Below are 20,231 nucleotides of genomic sequence, written 5' to 3' on the forward strand. Positions count from 1 at the left end.
ATTCTGAAGGGGCCTATAACTGAGTTTCAAGGGGTGTGGAACCTTCTCCCCCATCCTCCTAAGGTTGTGCATAAAGTTGTGGGTCCATGCACATTTCTTTCTGGAGTATTTTCATCTGATTCCAAAAGGTTCCAGGATCCACAGCAGGTTAGGAGACTCCCTGTCGCAGACCTTCTCCTTCACAGTTGGTTAGTGCACTGCTTGGCATGCGTGCCCAGTCCACACTGGATGCTCTCACACCGTGAGCCTTACACGGATTAAGGAGTATAACCCTCAGAGCACTCTTAAGGAATTAGTGCCACTATTAGTCCCATTTTACAGATGAATAAACTGAAGAACAAAGAGGCTAAGGGCCTTGACCAAGGACAAACAGCTAATAAATGTCAGGGTTAAAAAACAAAACAAAAAACCCTTGAAGCTGGGAGAAAACGTAAGACAGCCAGGCTGAGGAGTTGGTGTGAAAAACTTCCAGGACATAAAGTTTTAGTTTTTGCTTCATTGTCCTGTGGCAAATGCTGGTCTGTGCTGGTGCTCAGAACCCCCAGTAATGAAAGACAGGCATCAAAAAGTAGCATGAAACAGAGTTCTGCAAAAATGGAGTGAGAAGCACTCTGGCAAATCTTTGCTTTATGTGCTCAGTTTGTGAAAAGTAGAGGGCGTGCGCTGCATGTGAAGTAGGGGCCGTGCGGGGCGGGGGGGGCGGGGGGGGGGGCTGGGAGCCGGGTCCTCCTCCAAAAAGCTGGAATGGACATTGTCATTCTGGTGTGCTGTTTATTTTGAGGAATTTCCTATTCATTTGGATGCCCAGTTACACACGCCAAGTCGTTCTGTTATTTCAGGCTTATTTTAATGGAAACACTGCCAATTACTCCCACGTTCATTTTCCCAAGAAGCGGCTGCTGAGAGCATACTGATCAGGCCGCCTCGGGTGCGTGGCTGGTGCGGAATTAATCCCGGAGTTGAATTCTTCCCACTGCATCCCGTACAGTGAGAAGGGAGTCAGCTCGTGCCCGACTCCACATTTAGCCCCCTGGAGGGATGCTCAGCGTGCGGGAGCCCAGCTTTGGGCAGGGCTGTCTTCCTGGCAGACGTACAAGGTGTCAGAGCAGTGAAGCAGCTGCCACTTTGATTCTTCTGCATTTTTTGAAAGACAGTTCAAAGATTGCTCTCAAGTCCCCATTTGTGGCAGGCTTTTACTTCCACACCCAAATCAAGCAGTGTCTGTTAACCCCAAAAGAAGGAACCTTGGTAAAAGTTTGCAGTATCATTTTTCCAAGTTCCACCTTCGGAGGGAAAAACCCTCCGTGGCTGCATATAGATGCTGCTTCCTTAGCAAATCGCTAGTAATGGGTCTGATCCAAAATACCCATGGCTTCCATAGCAATTATACCCAAAAGAAACAGACTGTATTCTCAGGTCTCCAGATTGAACCTCATTGGGCAAAGTTTTTGCTGTACAGGAGGCCTAGGCTTTTTTTTTATTAAGAGTAAAAAATTAAAATCATTTGGTATAAATCAAAACCTAGCCAGGGAAACGCTACTGCTTCATTCTTTTTTGTTTTTAAGAGGCAGAGCTTTCTAACAGACCCTTTTCTGATTAAAAAAAAAAAAAAAAGTCTGAGCACAAAGTAATTCTAGAACCATCTCATCTGAAATGAGAAACCAAGACTCAGAGAGGGTAAGAGACTTACCCAGTGCTCATTCGCTGTGGGACTAGAACCCAGGTCTTTGGATCCTTTGATGATCTAAAACTGCATCCATGGGCTAACCTTGACAGAGGGGCATGAGCAGCAGGTGACTGCCCCTCCACCTGTGGTAGACAGTGCCCAGCAACTCTGAGATGGCCAGAAAGATGTCCCCGGTGACTTCCCCCAGGAGACATGTCACTTCCAGTGCTGCCCCACGTGACCCAGCTGAGACCTGAGACCTCCGACGACTCAGCAAGGATAACTGGAAGGAAGCTGTTTATTGCACTTTGTTACCTGCCAGGCACTCTTGTACTCATACCGTCTCATTTAATTTAATTTCTCACCTTACCCTGAGCCAGGGTCCTTATCCCCTTTGCACTGATGAGCACGCAGCTTCGAAGGGGCACACCGTCTAACAGCGTGCCTGGCACATAGAGGGAGCCCTGGAAAAAGAGAAGGTGAGTCACGTACCCAGGGAACACCGCTACCAGAAGGATCTGAACACAGCTCTGTCTATGTACTCAGCCTAAAGGGTCTCTCGCGAATTTTCAGCCGCCTTCTCCCCCAACACAAGTTCACAGGCCAAGGAAAGGGAAGGAGGTTCCCCTGTGCGTGTGAAGCCCCAGGTTCTTTGCCAAAACCTTTGCTCTTATCTTGAACACCTGTGCATGGTAACCCTCTGGGTCACTGGGGACACGAATCGTGCAGTGGTTCCACAGGACTGTGAACGAGGAAGTGTAAGAAGCCCGGCTTAGAGAGGCCTGCAGACCTACACCAAACCCTGACTTCATCACGTACTCGCCGTGCGGCCTCCGTCAAGTTCTTCAACCTCTCTGAACTTGTCTTCTCTTTATCAGTGAGAACAGGAAAACTTACCTCATTGGGTTGCTGTTTGGGCCACACGGAGTCAGTGCTCAAGAAAGGGTCGTTGTTGGGAGTGTCACTGTGTGGCAGTCACATGTGACAGTACTGTCACCTTGCTTTGGAGTGCTCTTATCACAGTGGGCTCCCTGAAATATCGAGGTAGATATTTACGTATCTGTAGTGGAAAAATCACATGTGCCTGTTGTAGAATATTCAGATACATGTATTAAAGCAAGTTCTCCATAATGTCCTCCGTCTAGATAACAGTTGACAATGTGCATGTTATGATGTTCTAGATTTTTTACTATGTGGATGTTAAAATACACACTCCAACTTTGTTTTTCATACGAGACCATGTATCTGAGATTTGGGCTGTTGGCTTGTTTGGATCCCCCCACTGGATGGTCTGTCACGGTCCTCGTTCTGCACCGGGATGTAAGCCCTGTCTCTGCTCCGTGACGGTGGTTCACCACACGGCGTGCCGGCTGTTTCCCTCCATGACCTGAGTTCTCGTGTCTGCAGGGCCCCGCCGGCCGCTCCGTGACCCTGGCCATGGGGCCCCTGCAAGAGCAGGTTTCTGTGAAACTTGGGTTTCTCCCTTTCCTTCTCATTATCTGGTGCCCCCTGCGTCTTCAGTCCACCTGCTTTATGTTTACCCGGTGCATATGACGGATCCAGAAAGTCTGTGGTCCTCAGCCCCTTTCAAATTAGCCATGACAAGACCAAGGGAATGGGGGGCTCTCCGGGTCAGGAGGTTAAGTGACCTCTTTAGGGTCACCCAGGCAGCTCCAGGCAGCTGAGCATTCAGCCCCAAACCCTGCATTGTTCTCCTTCCTCTCTGCTTCCCCTCCTCTCTTCCCTGACGCATGACTCCTCCCCCTTCTGACCCTCCCACAGCCCACCTCTGCCCTTGACCTCCTGCTGTCTCTGCTCATGCCTGCTCTGTCGCCTTCTCATGATGTACCTCAATTATAATGTTGTAGTTCAATTAATAGAACGTCATAAGTTAGTAACACAGGTAAGGCTGTATCCACATCGTTGTTTCTGCACATTTTTTACGGGAGCCGGTAGAGCTAGAAGAGGAAGATAAGCGCTTTGCCAGTGTTGACTGCAAACAGTTTCTTGTATTTGACTGTGATATTTTAAGCGTGATTACCTCCCCCGGTTGATATGTTGCCTCTAAACTCAGCTGGCATCTCTTGGCTTCATCGTAACATGGCTCGAAATACACACTTCTGTGTGACAGAGCTCGGCTAAAATAAGCACCCAAAGGCTATTCGTTGCAGCAGAGTTGGGAAATGAGAGGGGACGTCAGCTCCGAGTTGCTGTTAACGGGACTGTTCAGTTTCCTGGATGCCGTGTGAACGCTAACGTGTTGTTTCTGCTCTGTTCCCTCATGCCTTCCCGGACTCAGAGAGAGGTAACCAACCGATTTTTCACTTCTCGCTCTTCATGGTGTCCTTTAAGTGTCTGGCACAGCTCTCTTGCTTTCTTCATGCCATACTGCCACCCCCACAGGCATCCTCGTCTTGGAAAGGCGGAACCGTGTTCTGTTTGACCTTGTATCGTCATCATTCTCCTGTGTCCTCATTGAAAACAGAGCATGGAAGTGCATCTGGGTCCACGGCCCCACATCTGGCTGTGTTTGGGGAAGGTGACGAAGGGGTAACAGGAACGAAGGGGTAACTCAGTAATGGCTGGGAGGGGTCGGATCCGCATGCTGGGCAGGAAACGGGGGAAGAAATACTAATGTTGGGTGCCATGTTGTATCAGGCTTGTCATGCTTCTTGAAGAATGAATATTAGGGCTTAAGTTCCGTATTCTCTGGAGTTTCATTGGGAAGGTTTGGCTCTAGGCTCATGGCCAGAAGGACTGACTCCATTTCAATCTCGATTATTAGTCAAAGTATATGGACTTCTTCTCCTTTCCCACATCTAGATGAACAAACTCTGGAAAGGCTATAGCTGAAGTAAAAAGCAGGCATTTACCTCACATGCATGTGGTTCCCGTGCTCTCGATGTCAGCCTGCCCATTTGGCTGACTGGGGGCTTTAAGCTCCATGCTTTATCACTTAATTAAAGCTCTGGTTTTGGTGGAAGAAGAAAGTTTTGAAATTTTTCTTATTTAAAAATATTTTTTAATGTTTATTTTTTTAGAGAATGACAGAGTGTGGGTGGGGGAGGGGCAGAGAGAGAAGGAAACAGATTACGATGCAACTCAAGGCTCTGAGCTGTCGGCACAGAACCTGCCGCGGGGCTCGAACCTGTGAACCGCAAGATCATGACTTGAGCAGCTGAACCACCCAGGTGCCCCTGAAATTTCTCTCTCTGAAAGAATGGTTGTGGTTACTGCTTGGCAAAGTGAGGAGACATCAGCAGTCACCTGGGGGCACTGGAGTCGATTTCAGGGAAGCTCTCACCTGGTTGGGGCCGAGCTGTCTCCACCTGTTGTCCATGCTCAGTGGTGAGGAGGGAAAGGGCGGCAGCATTGACTGGCCGGGTAACACTTCCAGGATCAGTCTTCCTGAGGGTATGGTTACGAGAATCTGCAAACTTGACTGAATCTTTAATTATCTTTGGGGAGCCTCTAGTTTCTGGAGGGGGTGGAAGCTTCCAGAGCATGAGGAATATGAGCTCTCTCATCTGAAATAATGAGAGGTCCTGTCCGAATCTATGCCGAGGATATTTTCAGACATCCGCTAGTTCCTACCCTCTGTAATTATTCTGGTCTCCTCCGTGGGAAACTCTGAATATGAACAGCAAGACCCTGCCCTTGAGAGGGTTACCCCTTGTGGTCCGCCAAAGCCACCTTGATGATGTGCAGGGGACAGAATTCCAAATCTGCTGTTGACACGGCGTATGTGTCTCACGGAGGTGCGCAGTGAAGGATTCCCTGTGGAGAATGTGTGTTTACCCAGGTGATGAGCCACTGGGAGGCCCTCTGAGGGGCGTCCCAGGAACTTAGTGTCTTTGATCTTAGCATCTGCTGAAGCTTGCAAAGGAGAAAAAAAGTTGAGTTTACGAAGCTAGAGCATGAGCTCTGTGAGATTAGTCGTGCCTGCTGATGTGCCACTGGCTAAAATTAAAAAAAAAAATCGTGTGTGTGTAACATTCTGGTTGGCCATCTAGGAGGATGATTGTTCTCATCCCCTTTCTTCCTCTCCCCTCCTCCCATCCCCAAAATGAGATTTTCAAAGTCCAATCAGAAAATAAGAGCAGTGAGGCAAAGACGCGCACTCCTCCTCCCTCCGGGCCCAGAGCAGGGAGCACAACGTGGAGCTAAAGCCCATGGTCATAAAGGGCTAAGACGTGTAAGGTTTCCATCAAATTTCTTGGCTGCTAGTTGTCCTTATTTGCATGTGGGTCCTGTGCTGTGCAGTTAAAGCAACTCTGGTGACTTCTAAGATTCTACAGAAAGACAAGCAGGGAGGAAAGGTCTTTCTATATTTCAGCAAGTCTTTTTTTTTTAACGTTTTTTATTTATTTTTGAGAGACAGAGAGAGACAACACGAGCAGGGGAGGGTCAGAGAGAGAGGGAGACACAGAGTCTGAAGCAGGCTCCAGGCTCTGAGCTAGCTGTCGGCACAGAGCCCAATGCAGGGCTTGAACCCACGAACCGCGAGATCATGACCTGAGCCTAAGCTGGATGTTTAACCGACTGAGCCACCCAGGCGCCCCTCAGCAAGTCTTAATATGATTCATATGAATGCAAATGATTATGAAAACATCACTCGTGGATAAGGGGACAGGATTTCTAAGGAGGCTTTTTCTTTTAGTTCTTTTTCCTCATTTATAATGTCATCTCCTATGAACTGAATGCCTGTCCTGTGCTAGCCACCACAAACTCCCAGCATCAAACAACATGTTTTTTTTGACCTGAGCAAACACAGATTACGTGGAAGGCCTCACCTTTTGTGGAGACCGGGTCAGGACCGCTAGCGGCGGCGATTTGGTGAGAGTCTGAATGGAAAGGAATCTCCTAGAAAAGAGGGGAGAGAGTCACTCCCAGACAAGCCTGGGCTGTCCTGTAGGTGACAGGGTCACTCAATCTGGGCAGCTTCAGGAAGCAAAGCTTGATCCCACAAGCCAGAGTTTCAGGGAGGCAAATTTCAGTTCATCATTTCGGAAAAAATACATGTTTTGGCTCAGCGGCAGCATTCCTTCAGTGGAACAAGCTGATTCGTTAAGCAAATCAAGTTTCAGACCACTGAAATACCCCAGGTGCCACCTCCCTGGGCCTGTATAGACGCGGCTTTTTAATGTTAGCCTGGCTAACCTCTGAGAGGTCTGAAGGTGCCTCATGAGTTCCTTTTGAGGAGAGAGAAACACAGAAGCAAATCCCATTTATGTAAGAGCGCTGCGGGGGAGAGAGGTAGGAAAAGGGTGAATACTTCAGTCTTGGCTCTTTTTTAATAGAACCCATTTGAATAAAGAATCATGCCTTCTTCGTTCGTTCCATAAAGATGGATTAAGCCCCTACAGGGTGATTAAAATGCTCTTCAACTGAGAACAGTAAGAGCATTCTTTTGTGCTCTTTCCTTGCCATTAAGAAATCTGAGGCTGTCTCGTAGGGTTTCTCAGCGCTGACAGGTTTCCCTGGCAGAACTGGAGGCTGGTCCTCTGGGGGAACAATTACCAGGGACAGCAGTAAAAGGGTAGGAGCCGAGGGTTGGAAACACAAGGGCTCAGCAAACAAGTGGTGAAAGGTGCCCACTTCTGTTTCAGTTTAAAGAAGGGGCACAGGTAGCTATAGCTACAAGCCTTCCGCTTCCTGGGGGGTTTCTTGTTTTTGTGTTTGTTATATACAAAAGGGATTTATTAAAAAACCAGTAAGACACAACTACGTCATGACAGTGTCACACTGGGCTTTTAACACCAGACTTGCTCTACCGTACTGGGGGGGAGGGGCATCATCACTTCCTGGTTCTTAAAGGAAGCACAGCGATTCCGTGACTGCATGAAATGAATGGGGCACAGCTCCGTGTGTGGGGGCAGGGGACTGGACCAGCGCCTCTTTTAGCAAACGGCTCCTCATCCAGCAGTGTAACTGGAGCAAGCTGGAGCAAAGGACAGAAATGGTTCTTGCTGCTGAGTGACAGACAGAATGTCTCAGACATCTGGAAGACTCTGTTGGGGAAAAATGGAGCTGTGTTCTGACTAGACCTCAGAGATCACCTGGGCCAGCTTTCTGGTTTAAGCCTGGGGAGGGGGGTGACCACCAGGGTGCCCGGTGGGGGGGCACAGGATCATAGAAGCCCATCTGGGCTGTGGAAGCCAGGTAGCTATATAGCCCCAAGGCCACTGGGGACTCTGAGGAAAGAAGGGGGGAAAGTGGGAGGGGGCAGGAGAGCCATTGAGGGCTCTGTAGGTGAAGGTTCCTAAAATGCCCCAGCAGCGGGCTGACCCTCCCCCTCATGCAGTGTCAGAGCCACCTTGGGCCCTGCCTGGCTGTGTGACCCCCGGTGGCACCTGGTGCTTTTCCTCCCCGATTCACACGTGGCCCTCAGCCCATTGCAACAGCGTAGGCCTGCAGTCTGTCGGGAGCACTGTGGCTGTGGCGGGTTCTTGTTCCCCTCTGAACACAGGAAAATCTCTAGGAAAGGTCAGAGTGCTCTCCCCCGTGAGCACAAGGTCTTTCAGAACCTAACACTAATTGGAAAACGTCTCTCTGAAAGGCCAAGTTGGGCAACATCTTGATCTTTGTTGAAACTGGATGATGGGATTGGGGAGCTCATGGACTGTCCCCCTCTATTTCTGTGCATGTTTGAGAGGTTCCAGAATGAGAAGTTTTGAGAGGAAAAAATAGGCAGATGTAGTATGTGCTTCTGTACTCAGGAGGTTCCATACTCCTCAGCCTCCTGAAGCTGGGACCCAAACTCCCTTCTCCCGGGAAACGGCCCAGGAGGCCAAGGTCACCACAGACCTCCCTCCCTTCCTGTTGCCAAGACCAAATGGCCTGTCTGTTGCTGCCCAGCCTCTGCGGCCCTGGAGACCTCCCTGAAACCCTCTCTTTGGATGCCTCTGGAACCAGCTTGTCCTGGGCTTCCCCTCCTCCCCAACACTTCCGCCACCCTTTCATTGGGCCCTCCTGCCTCAACCAGGCCTTTAAATGCCTTCCTCTTCCAGTCCAGGCTTCATTTTGTCTTTTTCATTCTCCACACTCTTCTTCTGCTCCCCTAACTGCCGCTGCCCCCAGGTCTGTATCTTTAGTCCAGACCACAGGCCTGAGCTCAGGGACTAAGCGTCCACCTGCTTGGTGAACCTGGCCACCTGGTGGCCCTCAGGCACCTCCCACTTCCAATCCAATGGGGAGCTCATGAGCTTCCTTCACCAAATCCCTCCCCTCTCCCCACCTCAGTGTGAAGGCACTTAGTTGGCCCAGCAGGGACCCTAGAGTTATTTTGGGTTCTCCCCTCATCACACCCATCAGTCCTGCCTGCCGTCCTTCCAAGGCCTCCTTTCCGTCTGTCTCCTCCACCCTGTTCTCACAGATGCTAACTTACCCCACATCGGGCTCGTCCTCGGCTGCTGTGTTGACATGGGGGGGGGGGGGCCTTCCTTGACCCACTCTGTTCCAAAGAAACTTTTTAAAATGCATATCGGTGGGGTCACATGCCATATTGCCAGGCTCAGGTGGCCGGACTGCTGGTCGGATGCAGGTGACTTCCCTGCGGTCACCCTTGACCCCTCACCACAGTACCAAGACATATGCTCAGGACCAGCAGTTCTTTCAAACACTCTGTGGACTTTCTTACCTCCATGCCTTTGCTCGTGCTCACGGAATCTTCTGTGAACCGCCCACTCCCCTTCTTATCCTCATGAGGTTCTTACTATACTGGATGACGCAGCTTACATCTCACTGGACATCTGAGTCATTAGACAGTGGGCTTCCGAGGCTGCACCTTGTCGGTGTTTGCATCTCTAGTGCCCGACACTTACTCGTGGCTCAGAAGGTATCTGTGGAGAGAACTGAGTATTTTTTAAAATTAGAAGTCTTTAATCATGTCATAGTGTCGTTAGAACACAAAGCCACCTGGCAGCTGTATTCATCTGCTTGCTGCTTTAACAAATTACCGCAAACAGGAACTTAAAGCAGATTTATCCCCTCACCGTTCTGGAGCTCGGAAATCTGAAATGAGTGCCGCACTTGTAACCATGGTGTCCGTGTGCCTAAAGACCCCAAGAGGAAATCCATTTCCTTGCCTTTTCCAGCTTAGAGGCTGCCTGCTTTCCTTGGCTGCTGGCCCTTCTGCTCTTTCACTTATAAGCAGAATTCCTCCTCCTTTCCCCTGTAATTGCGTTGGTGCCGACCAGATAACTCAGGATAACAGCCCCATCTCAACATCTTTAATTTAATCACATTTGCCGTGTGAGGTGACATTTTCACAGCTTCTGGAGATTAAGGGTGAGCATCTTAGAAGGGTCATTGTTCTGTCTATTACAGCAGCCTTTTCTGAAATCAGGTGATGGAAAGCCAAGCCTTTTTTTTTTTTTGAGAGAGCGCGAGCGAGCACAAGCAGGGGAGAGGTGAGGCAGAGAGAAACAGAGACACAGAATTGAAGCAGGCTCCAGGCTTCAGACTGTCAGCACAGAGCCCGGCACCCACAAGCCCTGAGATCATGACCTGAGCTGAAACCACGAGTCTTAACCGACCGAGCCACCCAGGCGCCCCACGGAAAGCCAAGCTTTTGAAACCACCAGTTAAGCAATGTTTGGGTTTCATTCGGAATAATAATGAGATTGGATCCGCCACGCATTTCATTGCACACAAAGGAAGTTGTTCACCTTGTCTGTGCCCCAGGTCTCAAGCCCCTGTGTATAGCTTGCAGCTGTTTAGGGTGACTCGGGACATGTCTCCATAGGAGAGACATGCAAATCGCTTGACCTCCACAGTGAGGAGAGAAAGCTTCTTTTTTCCTGGGAAGCAGATGAAACCCTGGAGAGGTTAATTATGGGATTCACTCGCTGTCATGAACTGACAGGTTCCTGCCTCCCTGATCTATCAGCCTGGTACCTGAGAGGGCACAGGAAAAGACACAGCTGTAAAAAACAAAAAATTTTTTTTGTTAAAATCCTCCAAACAAAGCCTTGGGCAGCTGAGCCTCTCCTTTGGGAAGATGTGGGTTCCAGATGGCTGCCTTAGGCATTAATCACTTTCCCTGGAGTCTGAAGAAAATGAAGATTAATAGTAATAATATTTTTTTTAAAAAATTACTCCTCCGGGGTTGCATATTAAAGAACAGAGAGCATGAGCCAAAGTTTGATAGGATGATCCATTGCTTATTGACCACAGCTTGTTCCAACCTCCCTGGTGGTAGCCTTGCACTTGGAACACCTGCAGGCCGGCCAGCAGTCCTCAGGAGCAGGCTGGACCCTGAACGCTTCCGTCACAGACTGTGAGAGCCAGATGGGAACCTGGGAAATCATGCTTTTCAACTCTCGCTTAGAGATGAGGCTGGACTCCATGCCCAGAGTCGTATAGCTCAGTGGATTCAGGAATGAGACTGGAACTGGGGTTTCCTGAACCCCGATTCATCGCTCTCTGGCTTTGCCGTGCCGTCTCTGAGAGAGAACAGACACGTGAGATCTGTGCAAGAACTACAGAAAGCAGTGTGTGACAAGCTCCTGTCCTTGTGCTGCAGAATGTAAATCCTATAATAAGCATCTAGACACCAGCAAGGTCCTGGAGCCAGCAGGCCAAGCAGGTTTCTGAGCAGGTCGGACCGTACGGTAGAGGGAGCAGTGGCCCCCGGACAGCGCAGGGACACCAGCGGTTGCCACAGGAGGAGAGATGCCTTGAGTGGGGACGTGCCTTCCCAGGGCAGAGAGGACCGCTCCTTGGCTGGAATGAGGACGCCAGCAGAGTAGGTGGGACAGATTTTGGGCTGTAGAAATCCACACAGTTGTTGGGGATCATAGAACCCAAGAGATTTGACCACAGCTGAACACGGAATTTTCTTTTAAGTTTATTTAATTACTTAGTACAAGCAGGGGAGGGGCAGAGAGAGAGGGAGACAGAGAGTCTTGAGCAGGCTCTGGGCTTTCAGCACAGAGAGCCCGATGGGAGTCTCGAACTATCAAACCGTGAGATCGTGACCTGAAACCAGGAGTCTGGACACTTAACCAGTGAGCCACCCAGGCGCCCCTGAACATGGAATTTTGAAGGGAAACAGTTGTACATACAGGACACCACATATATTCCTTTAGGATCCATTTAGGGGGGAAAAAAAGCCAGAGAGATGGAGGCTAGAAAGATGGAGGCTTTCCTTGAGCATGGTCTCCGAAAGTGAGGCCTTCTCTCATTTCTCTTTAAAAAAAAAATTTTTTTTAACATTTATATATTTTTGAGAGACAGAGAGAGGCAGGTCATGAGCAGGGGAGGGGCAGAAGGAAACACAGAATCAGAAGCAGGCTCGAGGCCCTGAGCTGTCAGCACAGAGCCCAATGCGGGGCTTAAACCCAGGAACTGTGAGATCATGACCTGAGCCGAAGTCAGACGCTCAACCAACTGAGCCACCCAGGCGCCCCTCTTTTTTAAATACAGTATAAAACCTTGAACTGCGAGTAACTTGTTCTGCAAGTGTTCCACAAGATGAGGAAACATTTTTCATCAATTTTAACTTGATAAACGAGTGACGTCTTACAGTACAAGTAGTACATGATACCAGCCCAGTGGTGCTGGAAATTCATTTTGAAATACAAACACTTTGGATTATAAGCAGATTTCCAGAGCGAATTATGCTCATAAACCAAGGTTTTACTGCACTATGTTGTCTCAGTGGTGGTTGTGACTAGAATGGAAGGGCGTCAGGAACACCGTGTAGAGCAAGACTGTGCTCATCCTGCAGTCTGGGCCCAGCGCCTCACCCCGACCCCCGTCAGCCCGCTGCCGCAAAGCCTGTTGACGCTCCTGACCAAGGGCCGACGGGAGATTGGGATGCGTGCTGCCTGCCCTGGCCGGAAGGAGGAGGAGCACTCGGCACCTACATGGCCGGGCCTGGACTGGGTCCTGGGGATGAGTACGGCACAGGTCATCTTCACAGAGCTTCGAGGACTTGTGGGGAGGACACACCCCTGCACGGACACTGACAGTACCCGGTGCTCAGTGCCATGTGTGTAAGTTGTGGCCGCAGCACCAGGAAGGGCACTTGGCCCAGCTCTGAGTCCCACACCGTGACAAGGGCATGGAGACCTTGTGCGCAGAGGCGGGGAGCCGAGACCTGCTGAGAATGCCCTAGAGGTCGTAGGGCTGGCGGCAGGGGGGATGGGTTCAGGACATTTTTCAGGAGGTAAAACCTGCCAAACAAACACAAGGGCGGTTGGGAAGGGTCCAGAAGACCTCCTGGTTCCAGCGTGGTGGACAGCAGCTGAGACAGAACGTGAGGAAGGAGAAGGCTGGGGGGAGCCGGTGGTGAAGCCAGGTGTGGACAGGCTGAGGCTGAAGTGCCCCTGACCTGGAGCCAGGACTTCAGGAGCCCCCACTGAACATGACGGGCCCTGCAGGGTAGGCATCTCTGCCATGCCTCACGATGCCCGTGGCCTCCAGTGGCTAGATCCCTGTGCCTTCCCGAAGAAGCCAAGGACATCTAGAGGAACGCGGCTGACGTGGTCTGGGAAAAGACCACCAGTTCTTAGAGGAACCATTTCAGCTAGGGCGCCTGGGTGGCTCAGTCGGTTGGGCATCCGACTTCAGGTCATGATCTCATGGTCAGTGAGTTTGAGCCGCACATCAGGCTCTGTGCTGACAGCTCAGAGCCTGGAGCCTGCTCCCGATTCTGTCTCCCCCTCTCTCTGCTTCTCTCCTGCTTGAGCTTTGTCTCTCAAAAATGAATAAATGTTAAAAAAAAATTTTAAAATGCAGCTGTGGCTGTATTTACAGACAATATCCTGGCTTAAGCAACAAACACAAAGAAACCATCCTGGTCCAGATGGAGTAAATCTGGGCGTTTCTTGTACTTAAACACTCTGATCTTGAAACCACTGTCCTCCAATAAGAACAGTGAGAACTTTAGTTGTACGCTTAGTGGGGCGCCTGGGTGGCTCAGTCGACCGAGCGTCCAACTTCAGCTCAGGGCATGAACTCATAGTTGTACGCTTACCTGTGCTACCTGGTTCTCTTGAAGCCAGGTCTTGCCCAAGTCACATCCTCTCCGTCAGTAAAGCAGATGCCACCGTGTGGCACTAGCTGCGCACCCAGAGGTGTCGCGCTGACAGCGTAGCATGTGCCGCCGATGCCGTCACCCTGGGCTCCGCAGAGGGAGGCGCGCTTCAGACTCCAACTCCTGTGATGGGATGTCGGTCTGGTCTGCGGCGTCTCCTGGCATCACCGCCCACCCTGTGACTGCCAGTCCGCTTCCTCCTGCAGCTGTGGGTCCGATGCCTTCTCCGTGCACGTGTCTACCCATCAGACCCTATTGTTCTGCCTCTGCTGTACCACTGCGTTTGTCAAATAGCGCCTGTGCGCACTCATGCTCTTCTCAAGCCCCTTTTCTCTTTTGTAATCATAATACTTGATGTTACACTAGAGAGGAGGTTCATAAGAAAAATTCAGTTTTTCCTTAAGGGTGGTAATAGATTCAGCCCACTGACTTTGGGAAACAATGTAGTTCTTTTACTCAGAAAAGAATTCTTTAAAAAAATTTTTTTTAATGTTTATTTTTAAGAGAGAGAGAGAAACAGAGTGTGAGCAGGGAGGGGCAGAGAGAGAGGGAGACATAGAATCTGAACAGACTCCAGGCTCTAAGCTGTCAGCACAGTGCTCAACGTGGGGCTCGAACTCATGAACCGTGAGATCATAACCTAAGCCGAAGTCAGACGCTTAGCCGACTGAGCCACCCAGGTGCCCCCAGAAATGAATTCTTAAATTCAGGAAACTGTTCCTCCATTTTCGGGTAGCTCTGGACGTTGACGTTTTGTTTTTAACCATCGCATACTCTGTCTGCCGCTGACATACTGGCTCTGTGCTCCACTAACATTCGTAACTGGAGGGTGTGTTGGTGAAGTTTCCTTTTCTGACATACTGACCACTTCTGTTTGCACAGAGATTTTGCTTATGTAGCAAGAGACAAAGATACAAGAATTCTGAAATGTCATGTATTTCGATGTGACACACCAGCAAAAGCCATCGCCACAAGTCTCCACGAAATCTGTTCCAAGGTAAAGCGGGTCAGGACACCGTGGTCCATCCCTCTCCCTTTTCTCACCGGCTGAGCAGGAAAGGGGCCATGAAAGGGCAAGGGAAGGGGGCGAGCAGACCATAAGTTTAGCCCAGGAAAAGCACCTCTGCATTTCAGGTGGTGCGCTCAGTGGCTGTCCACCCACAAAATGAGTAGAACTTTCGACCCTTTCACAGTTTGGAGGGTGCGGTAGGTGGGCAAACAGTGACGGGTGAGGTGGTGGAGATGTGGACCCCAAGCCTAACTGGGAAAGTGGGGGAAGGAGTCAGGGCAGGTTTTCCAGAGACAGGGTCCCCTGATCTGAGAGTAAACACAAGGAGAAGGGGGGGTATCTGTGCAAATGCAGGCAGCCAGGGTGCCGTGAACCCACACCGACTTCAGGAAGACACGCAGCTGCTCATGGAAACCAACCGGCTGTGAGGCAGGGCTGAGGTCAGTGCCTCGCACTGGTGAGGTTTTGCTTCCTTAACCAGAGCCACAGAGCCTCGGAATGAGGACAGACTGACATCTCGGGGCCAACCTTCCTCCTTCCCTCGAGAGCAGGCCTGGTAGAAACCTCCCCACCCTCCGCCCGGCCCCTCCTTTGACCTCTATCCACAGGGTCCCCTAGTTTTCACAAGACTGTTCTATTAAACTGAGCAGCTCTGGCTGATAGTTCTTTCTTGTGTGGACTTGAAGTCCTCCTCTCTAGAACCCCCACATGTTTACTTGAGATGTGTAATCTATAGCAACAGAGATTCCTCCATCTTGTCTCCTTGCTGGGCAGCCCTTTATTATTTGAGAACTTTGAAGCTGTGAACTGTCCCTGCACATCTGGAAACGCTGGACAAGCATCTGTCTGGTCTTCCTCCTTTCTCCCGAATCCCCGCCCCATCTCTTTGGGGTCACAGGCTTACCAGGCTCCTAGCCCTCTTCTGAGCATACTCCAGTTGGTTCCCCCTGGTGGACACAGTGTTCCAAGGGGGAGTCAGTAGAGAAAAGACCATGGGCCACTCTGTCCCTTGACCTCCGAGAGATGCAATACTGGGGTGATTGATGTTTTTAGCAACCATGTCACCCGCCATCTTGTGTCCAAGTAGTGGTTAGCCAGGTGCCCAGAACACTGTCACAGATGCCCTTAGGCAGGCCTGTCTACTCCCCAAACTTACTGAGTCTAAACACAGGACCTTGCTGTCACCTCGGTTGAACATCCCCTTTCTGGTTTGAGGCGGATGTCAGGACCCAGCCTCATTACAATTCTGAGCTTGCCACGGCCCAGCTGTAGCCACTGTGTGGGCCAGTGGCCGGGCAGCAGGGGCAGAGCAGGCACCAGTCACATTCCCTAAGGGCGGGGTAGGAGCTGGGGCCAGCCTGCCGCTGTGACGCAGGTGACGGGGACGTACAGGATGGGTGCTGCTCCTGAGAGCACCACTATTCCCGGGCCGGATCCACACTCGTGTATCAACAGGCCCGGGGCACGGCTGCACCTGCTACAGCATTGCAACACACCCCCGGGGGCCATGTGCTTCCTCTGTTTATACGACAGACATCGCTGAACACTATTTACGTGCCAAGGTCTGTTCTAAGAACACAGCAGAGACTAAGACAGAAAAAAAATCTTGTCCTTGGGGAGTGTAAAGCCCCAAGAATGCGGCCCAGCACAGAGTAAGTGCTCAGTAAAACTGTGATGTTGTTAAAATCAGCTGCCTCCTTGCCCGCAGTCCTGGGCACAGGCCTGGAGAGGGATGACGTGGAGCTCTGGAGAAGAGGTGACTTTCATTTCCTCCAGAGTTTTCAGAAAGCTTGGGCTGGGGATGAAGATGTGAGTTATCTTTTGGGTCATTGAAGGTTGGGTTCCTAAGCCACCAGCACTGTGTAAACGGAAGTGAAAAGTGATGACTCTTCAGTAAAGGAGATGTCAGCGCCCCCAGTGGTAGACCGCTGACAGACTGAACAGTTTGAGAATGACCCCAAGAGCAGCGAATATTTCCGAGCACTGACAGAACAGACATCACCTTCTCCCTGGGGACATAAATGTTAAGTGCCCATGTGCAGAGAGGAAATGAGACACAAGAGGTCAGGTGACTCGCCCAAGGTCCCACAGCTACTAAGTAGTAAAAGTAGGATTTGAACTCCTAAATGCCATCCCCAAGGCCCTGAAGAGGGTACCTAACAGCCAGCATTCGGAAGCAGTGGGAAAAGTCCGTGGCTGTGTCTGCCCCACCGACCACAGTGGGCCAGCAGAGGAAATCTGTTTGGGGGGGTTTCACTAGAGGTGGGGGCCGGGCAAGTGGAGGAATAAGTTCCAGACGGTCAGGACTGCTGCTCTGAGTGCTAGCCGTGCACCTGTTACCCCCAGAGAAGATGGGCATGGTTCTCAACCCTCAGCTCAGTGATATAGGGCGGGAGGTCAGGCAGTGCACTATAAAACCAGCTTAGCTTGGCAGCAAAGTCAGCTCAGGCCCTTTACTGGCTGGCATCACTGAAGACAGGGCGTCTGTGACCACAAACCACAGTGTGTTTTCTCCCCTTCAGATTATGGCCGAACGGAAGAATGCCAAAGCCCTGGCCTGCAGTTCTTTACAGGAAAGAACCAATGTGAATCTCGACGTCCCCTTGCAAGGTAGGTCAGTGGCATCTGCTGTCTTCATGATGGCGCTGTCCATCCCAGACAAGAGCCAGCGGGTCTCACAGGGTTCCTGGCTGTTTCTAGTCTTAAAAACCATCCTCAACCCAACAGATGCCTGCTGAGCTGGCACCAGAGTTCATTATGTGTCAAGAGGATTAGGCACAGAAGGCCAGCATGAGTTTTGTTGTTAAGGGACAAGACTAAAGAATATCGTCTTTAGTGGATCTGTAACTCTTGTACAGCCTGGGATGAGAACCAGCTAGTTAAAAAAATATGTGGGTTGATGTGGGGGAAAAAATTGTTTTTGTAACAGTGACGTTGAATATTAGACTCACGGTAACGGTTTTGCAATATAGACACATATCAAGTCACTGTGTTATACACCTGAAACTAACATAATGTCATATATCAGTTATACCTCAACAAAATAAAAGCATATATATTGATGGGGGGGCGGAGGATTCTGTTTAATTGTTTTCCTGTGTCTGTGCCCTTTGTGATTAAATTCTCTCTGGGCATCAACCACCTAACAAATAGGACATCAAGAACAGTTATCGAACCTGTCTGAAAAGACAGTAGCAGCATTAGCACGCCACTAACCTCCCTTCCGAGAACTAAGAGTTGAATGGGGTTCCAGTTGTCAGAGCCCCGGCACCTGGCAGAAGACCCCTGTTCTCACAGAGCAGGGGCGCTGTGGCTCCCTCTAGAGACCGGCTGCTGTGGCCCGGGTGGCGTTCTGGGCATGGCAGAGACCAACACAGGGCGGTGGCTGTTTTTTACGTGTATGTCGGAACCACTGAGAAAGATCTGTTGCTTTTGTTCCCTGTAGTAGATTTTCCAACACCAAAGACTGAGCTGGTCCAGAAGTTCCACGTGCAGTACTTGGGCATGTTACCCGTAGACAAGCCAGTGGGTATGTGAAACATTTATGTCCTTTCTCTGTGCGAGTGTCCGCCCTCCCCACAGCGCCGCCTCTCCTGTTCCGCTCCCTTTCCTCGTCTTGCGTTAGGCCCTTGCACTGTCACCAGCCACAGCACGTGAACAGTCCTAATCATAAGAGCAGTAGAGGGCAGGCTAATAAGCTGCACGTCATGTGGTCCCTGAATATAAGAACTTCCACAAGGCAGATGTAGTTCTCATGCACCCAGCAGGCCAGAGATGCGTGAGACAGGCCTGTAGAGAGTTCTCCCCTTCTCAAATGGAGCTCCGTCTAGGAGGTCATCTCTGCTTCGGGCCCTGTTGACCCTGTTGGTGGGGAGAAAGGGCCGAGGGAGCCCTCGTGCTCTCCTTCTAAGGTGTGATCCCAAAGCAGCACCCACCGCAGTCAGCCCCCACCCCAGGGGCAGAACTTAGTTGCTTAGCCATACCGAGCTGCAGGGAGGCTGGGAGATGTGCCCTTTCCCGGGGCAGAAAGGGCTGTGGAGAAACCGGGCCCCTCATGTACTGCTCGGGGGAGAGCAGGGTGGTCCGGCCACTTGGGAAGGTAGCCCGGCACTTCCTCAGAAGTTCACAGAGTTCCCATTTGACTCAGCAGCTCTGCCCCCGGCATGCACCCAAGCGAAATGAAAACATCTGTCCACACAAAGGTGCACAGTAGTAGTATTCGCAATCATCAGACAGTGGAAACAAATGTCCATCAACTAACGAAAGGATTAATGAAATGTGATGCTGCCATACAGTGGGATTTTACTTGGCAGTAAAAAGGAGTGAAATACGGATAAATGCTACAACGAAGACCACATGCTAAATGAAGGAAGCCAGTCACAGGATGTGTGATTTGGTGTTTATGAAATGTCCAGAATAGACAAATCTCTGGAGATAGAGATTAAATAAGTAATTGCCTAGGACTAGTGGGCTGGGAAGAAATGGATGGTGACCCCAAAAATGTACAGGGTTTCTTTAGTGAGGGGGAATGAAAATGTTCTAAAACTCATTGTGATGATTGCACAACTCTGTGAATGTACTAAAAACTATTGCACTGTCCACTTTAAATGAGTAAATTGTAGATGAATTATGTCTCAATGAAGTTGTTATCGCTCTGCCACAAAAAACCGGCTGTGGGAACACTCAGCCAAAGGACCCCCTGGTGTAGTGCATTCATTCTACTCATGTACGGGACCCTCCGATCTTGGCCTTGTTCGAGGCGCAGAGTAAGGTGGAGGAAGGTGGGGGTATTCTGGCAGATGCTGGCTTCTTCTGTTCAGTTCCTTCTCCCCAGGCTCCTTGCTTAGGAAAAGGTAGCATTTGCCTAAGTACTATTTATATACTCAGGGCTAGAGAATCTTTGGAGAGAACGTAGCACCATGGTCCAATTAGACAGGACATCACACACTGCACTTCTCTGGAGGTTCTCATGACCCTTTCTGTTGAAAAAGGAGGCTTTTTTTTTCTTCTCAAGCAATGAAACGCTCAAATGTTCCTAGGACTATTTTTAAAAAAAAAGATCACTTTGTGTGTAGCTGTTACTGGATGATTTGGGCCCACACTGGAGAATGGTAAGTGGCTTTAGGACCTTTTTTTCAGTGATCTGTTCTGTCCACAGGAATGGATACCCTGAACAATGCCATAGAAAATCTTATGACCTCATCTAACAAGGAGGATTGGCCGTCAGTGAACATGAATGTGGCCGATGCTACTGTGACCGTCATCAGTGAAAAGGTAAGAAGGACCGTAGATGCAGTTGGTCTCCATGGTCACAGTGAAACTTTGGATACAATACTCTTCCGTGAAACATAGATGCACAGCCGAGGCTTGACCGCCAGCGAGTTATGCTTACTTGTAATTAACACAGCCTGCATTAAAAAAATTTTTTTTTGTCCTTGGTGTCTGGGTCTCTGCGTAACTTTGCTGTCCTCCGAGCCAAGAATCTCCTGTTCTGGTGTTCCCCGTTCTTTCTT

General features: G+C 50.2%; 1 protein-coding gene across 9 annotated transcripts in view; it reads left to right on the top strand.

The window, feature by feature from the left end:
* The window catches only part of APBB2 (amyloid beta precursor protein binding family B member 2), a 381,984-nt gene that overhangs the window by 351,878 nt on the left and 9,875 nt on the right, over positions 1–20,231 (top strand). For 5 of the 9 annotated variants that reach the window (XM_029946692.1, XM_029946701.1, XM_029946722.1 and 2 more), the window contains 4 exons: positions 14,592–14,706; positions 17,241–17,328; positions 18,164–18,247; positions 19,877–19,992. In XM_029946692.1, the coding sequence (XP_029802552.1) occupies positions 14,592–14,706; positions 17,241–17,328; positions 18,164–18,247; positions 19,877–19,992 (403 nt within the window). Of the gene's footprint in view, positions 1–3,965; positions 3,972–14,591; positions 14,707–17,240; positions 17,329–18,163; positions 18,248–19,876; positions 19,993–20,231 lie in introns of all 9 variants that reach the window. The other 4 variants (XM_029946674.1, XM_029946683.1, XM_029946712.1 and 1 more) reach the window with 1 other exon arrangement.

Source organism: Suricata suricatta, chromosome 1, assembly GCF_006229205.1.
Source record: "Suricata suricatta isolate VVHF042 chromosome 1, meerkat_22Aug2017_6uvM2_HiC, whole genome shotgun sequence".
Classification (NCBI taxonomy): domain Eukaryota; kingdom Metazoa; phylum Chordata; class Mammalia; order Carnivora; family Herpestidae; genus Suricata; species Suricata suricatta.